Consider the following 4,898-nt stretch of genomic DNA (forward strand, 5'->3'; position numbering starts at 1 on the left):
CTGGCAGAGCCGCCCCGGGCACACACTCATTCACCTCCCCTCTTCCCATCTCCCCTCCAGCTACAAGGATGCTTTTGAAGACTTTAAGGAGAAAAGCAAGAAGCACAGACACTACAAGCCTATACTGATTGCAAATATTAACAACTGCTGGAATTTTAGGTAAGGGTCCAAAAGAAAAGGCTTTGCTCCTTCCTCTGCAGGCAATGGAGGTACCCCAGAGTGGGTAGAGCAAGGTCCATCTGCCTGCAGAGGAAGGTTTGGAGACCTCTGTATTACTCTCTCTCTCTTTCGAGGGCAGATTATTCTGACCTTGCTGATATTTCCTTGCAGAGACTACGCAGAGAAAAACATGGCAGAAAAAGATGACAATAAAGCCAGTATCCTAAGCACTCTCGGCGACATTGAAAACAGCGGCTTTGACGTGCTGCTTCAACAGCTGTTTGCCCAGCTGAAGGTACTGTGTCCGCACCCCACACCCTCCTGCCCCATGGCTCAGCCTGTGCCAGGGCCAGGCACGTTCTCCTGCCCAAATCTCTGATTCAAATGCAGCAAAGTTCAGAAGGGGTCTGGGCCAGGTCACCTTTCAGCATCCGTCCTAACTTGCATTGCTGCCAGAAAACTCAAACTCACCTCTCTTTGAGCTGCTCCTCAAGCCTGCAGGCAAAATGGGTGCAGCTACATAGGCATGACTGTGCAGACAAACATAAAATGTGCTGATCACGGCTCAGATAACTGCTGCAGAAGGGAGAGTCTCAACCTGCAAGTGTTCACACTCCAAACAGTAGGAAGCAATCACAAATGACATGAACTGCAATTACACAGCTTTTGGCTTCTTCATAAAGGTGGCCTGAAAGGCACCCTTGGCTTCTTTCTTTTTTTTTTTTTTCTTTTTATATATAACACAAGCTTTTTAAGTTAAGCAAGTGTGGTGGAGCGGAAGGCGTAGGAGTCAGGAATGTTCTGCCACAATCTCTCCTGCTTTCTCTCTAGGGCCTTTTAGAAGGCATGACAGAGCAGAGGTGATTTTTTTTATTTTCATATTTATTTACTGTAGCAAAGAAAAATTGTGATTGAAAACATCTCGTAATGATTCATTTTTTTCCCTGATGATTCCATAATTCTCTAATTAGATGGGGTGGACAAAACATTAAAAATGTGGAAATAAAAAAAGCATCTCCAATATGAGCCTTTCAAGCCCTCAGTCTTCTTCACCATGAGGAACTAAGAAGGGGACACAAACCCAATATGGCCCCCTCTTCCCCTGCCCCTGTAAGTCATCATCACATGTCCCTGCACAGGACTGCACACCGTGCTGTCACTATGTAGGATACCGTACATATAGAAATGCTAAATATACATGTGCATTGAATTTGTTTTGAGGGAACTAAACAGATTTTCCTTTTTTTTCAGCCAAATTATAAGAAGTTTACAGAAAATAAGTGGGACTGCAGCAATGAAATTATGAACGAGATCATTAAAACCACCAGCAAACATATTTCAGACTTCCGGACCCTAAAGGACTCTTTCTACCACGTAAGTCCAAGAGAAATACTGGAATCATTCTGGGATGCTGAGGCTGTGCTTTCAGCTCTGATCCTCTGAGACTTGAGTTGCCTTGACCCATATTAAGCTGGTGAGCTGACATAGCATTGGAGAGCCCTCTCAGGCAGGATTTCCGTCAGCATGCAGTTTACCTAGGTTAGCCACATAAATCTTACTCTTCTCCAACAGAAGCAGATTCCTGTAGCTCTGCTGCAGTGTTTGCAGAAAAAAGACACTCCTGCTGTAGACAAAGTGCTTTAGGGACCACCCAAAATACAGCTTTATTTATGCATGTGTTTGGTTTAGCAACCTTGAAACATGGATGCAATTGGATGGTTCTGTCTCATGGCTCCTTTGATTGCCCTAAGGACTGGAGGAGATGGATGCAACTGGGAAAAATCCCAGATAACTGAGCCACAACCACATTTTTAGTGGTGCCGGAGTATATATGAAACATCACCATATAAAAAAATATTTGATTTCCTGCCTTTGTCTTTTTAGTAGCTGAAACAAAATTATGATGTTTTGTGTATTAGAGAGAGGAACAGGAGAAGCAACATGAATTCCTGTTTCTTTGGAGTACTGTTACTTCTCTAACACATGGAGATCTTTTCTACACTTTAAACTCTTCCCAGAAGGAAACAACATCTGGAAATTCCCGCACTTCATTAGTTTGAGTACAAAGAAATTCTCGGCATCTAGGATGTCGCGTAACCAGTCGTGGGGACCTTGGCAATCAGCGCCGTTCCTGACATGTGATTAGCAGCAGGCGTTTGGTGGGGCATGTCTTACAGCATCCAAGGTGTTTTTGTCCTCCATCCATGCACATCATTTGTTTTGTTCCCAAGCAAAAGATAGAGGGATGATCCCCCCTTTCATTCCCAACAGGTTATCGTCGAGAAGATCCATGCCCATTTGGTTAAAGAGTACATTGTGAGGCTGCTGAAGAGGAAAGTCAGCCTGAAAACTCCAGCTCAACAGCAAAACCTGGCCCAACACATCTCCAAGAACGCTGCTGACCTGGAAGCCTTCTGCACCAGCAGTGTACGTCAGCATTTGCCACGAACACAACAGCACGGGGCACAGACACACTGAGAAACAGGAAAATAAATTTTCTGGGGCTTCTCGTTAACCTTTCCAACTCAGCTGAGTTTCCTGGAAGGCAGGACCTTAGGCAGAAAGAGGCAGCCAAGTGCCTGCGGGGAGGAAGGCTCCCTCGCCACCAGCCTGCCCCTCCCCTGGATGGAGAGCCATAATTTCATCCTACTTTGTCCCATAGGCAGTGTTTTCCTTTTGAAGGTTTATATTAATAGGGTCAGAAGATTTAGCTAGTCTTCTCTGGTTTCAGTATAACTTGCACAGAGTCTGGGTTTTGACTCTTCCCCCTTGCCCTTGATTTCCCTCACTCTGCTGCTTTTGGGCCAGGCAGGGGCTGGAATGGGTAACATGGGTTCTGTGGTACACAAGGGTTTTCTCCACAAGAGGCATGGCTAAAACACCCCTCTCTGTCCTCTGACACCTCCCTCCTTCCATGCCTCTAAATTTGCCTGCAAAAAAAGCCAAACCCCATCCTCCACCACCCCCCACACACTTGACTGGAGAAGGAACAAGCCTGAGCTTCACACAGCGTGGGCAGGAGGTCAGATAGCTGGCACCTTGGGATATCCAATGGCCAAAAAACAGGTCCAGTCAGGGCTTTTACTGAGTGGGCAGGGAGCAGACTTTGGCAATGCCTGGAGATGCTAAAGGCAGGGTAGTGTGAGGAGCTGGGAGAGAACAGCACATGGCAACGCCCATCAGACCTCATACACAAGCCGAGCAGCATAGAAATCCAAGGAAAGGAAAATGTGATAGGAGGGAAGAGCAGAGAGAGAGTCTGTCGAGGTGGATGTGGAAACCTCAATCTTAGGGCAAACCCTACACCACTTGTGTAAGAGGATTAAAAAACACCACAAAGCTAATCCAATTTTTCCAAGGCAGGCCCAGGCAAAGTCTGGGCTAGAAACATCACTGAAAACAATGAGACACCTAAAATCACTGCCGTGTCCTTCCCCCTTGCCAGGAAACAGCCTCAGGAGCCGACTCAGCTGCACCCACTGTGAAACACAGCTCCTGTGCCGGGCGGAGGTTTGCACCCTCACGATGCCCTGCTGACCGCTTTCTCTTCTCGCAGGGGTCTCAAGCCACGTGGCTGAATCTGGCGCTTCCCAAACTGGCTGAAATAATCCGACTTCAGGATTTAGGTGCTATTAAAATTGAAGTTGCAACACTCGCCACAACATACCCAGATATCCGGTAAGAGATGCTGAAACAGATTTGCAAATACTTACATGGAATTTTAACTGAGGCAGAAAACAGTCAAATATGAGTAGAGGTGAGGTTCATATAGCCTGAGTCTATAAAAAGGGGTGGGGGCTGCCTGCCAGGCTGTGGCAATCCCAGTGCCATCGGACAACAAAATAAAGTCCCTATTCATATATTCCAAACTCTGGCCTGATATTCTCCTTTACCTTGGAGATTCCTTATCCTACCGCAAACCCCCCGAGACAGCACTGGGTCCTGTGTAGGACTGCCAGATGCTGAGCTGGCATCTGCCAGGGACCTCAGTGCCCGCTGCAGTCGGGGGGCCACATCCTGGTGCGGGGGACCTTGCACACAGAGATCTGCGGGGGGGAGATCACACCTACCCATTTCTTTTCCACAGCAAAAAGCACCTGGAAGAAAAAAAAGCCAATTTGTCACGCAGCGAACTCAAAAGCATCCTGGGCTACTTGGCAGACTGCACGGCTTCCACGCTGCCCGGGGTCCCGCTCTTCTCCAACATAAATGTGTCCTAGGCCACCCTTGTCGCCCTCTTGTGCTGGACTGTCAGCTAAGCTGGGGATGGAGACCATCCCCTGGAGCGATGCTCAGCGCACACTGCCACCTTTTCTTACAGAAAATACGTTGTTCTAATCTGGTCCTCAGCATCTCTATGGGAATCACCATCCTCTGCGCAGGGCCAGGAGGAGGATGCGCCCACGGGAGGAGCAGTGCCCACAAGGAGCGGGGCTTCTCCTCGCACCAGTCACGGACTCCCCCAAGGTCTCCTTGGTGCCACCACGTTGTCTGCCTGGACACTGCCCTGGTGCTCTGACCTCCGTCTACCTCACCGGGTGTCGCGAAGGCCACATCGCTGACTCCCCAACTAGCCCAGACTGAGCAGGCATCTCCTATGTCTTCTAAGGAAATGGAAGGAAACAAACACTGAAGTGAAAATTTAGAGATGTTGGTAAAGTCCTCCGTGAGCATGCTTGCACCCCATCTGCCTTCCTCTGAGCCAGGCAGGGACGGCTGTGTTAGGCTGATGCGGGGGG

General features: G+C 48.3%; 1 protein-coding gene across 1 annotated transcript in view; it reads left to right on the top strand.

The window, feature by feature from the left end:
* Positions 1-4,379, top strand: part of LOC104159845 (tumor necrosis factor alpha-induced protein 2-like) — an 11,437-nt gene extending 7,058 nt beyond the window's left edge. The window contains exons 6-11 of the mRNA XM_009697864.1: positions 61-159; positions 331-454; positions 1,411-1,533; positions 2,431-2,586; positions 3,716-3,837; positions 4,247-4,379. Coding sequence (XP_009696166.1) covers positions 61-159; positions 331-454; positions 1,411-1,533; positions 2,431-2,586; positions 3,716-3,837; positions 4,247-4,379 — 757 coding nt within the window. The remainder of the gene's footprint in view (positions 1-60; positions 160-330; positions 455-1,410; positions 1,534-2,430; positions 2,587-3,715; positions 3,838-4,246) is intronic.
* Positions 4,380-4,898: the final 519 nt, after the last annotated feature.

The sequence above is a fragment of the Cariama cristata genome, unplaced genomic scaffold (assembly GCF_000690535.1).
Source record: "Cariama cristata isolate BGI_N322 unplaced genomic scaffold, ASM69053v1 scaffold21050, whole genome shotgun sequence".
Lineage (NCBI taxonomy): Eukaryota > Metazoa > Chordata > Aves > Cariamiformes > Cariamidae > Cariama > Cariama cristata.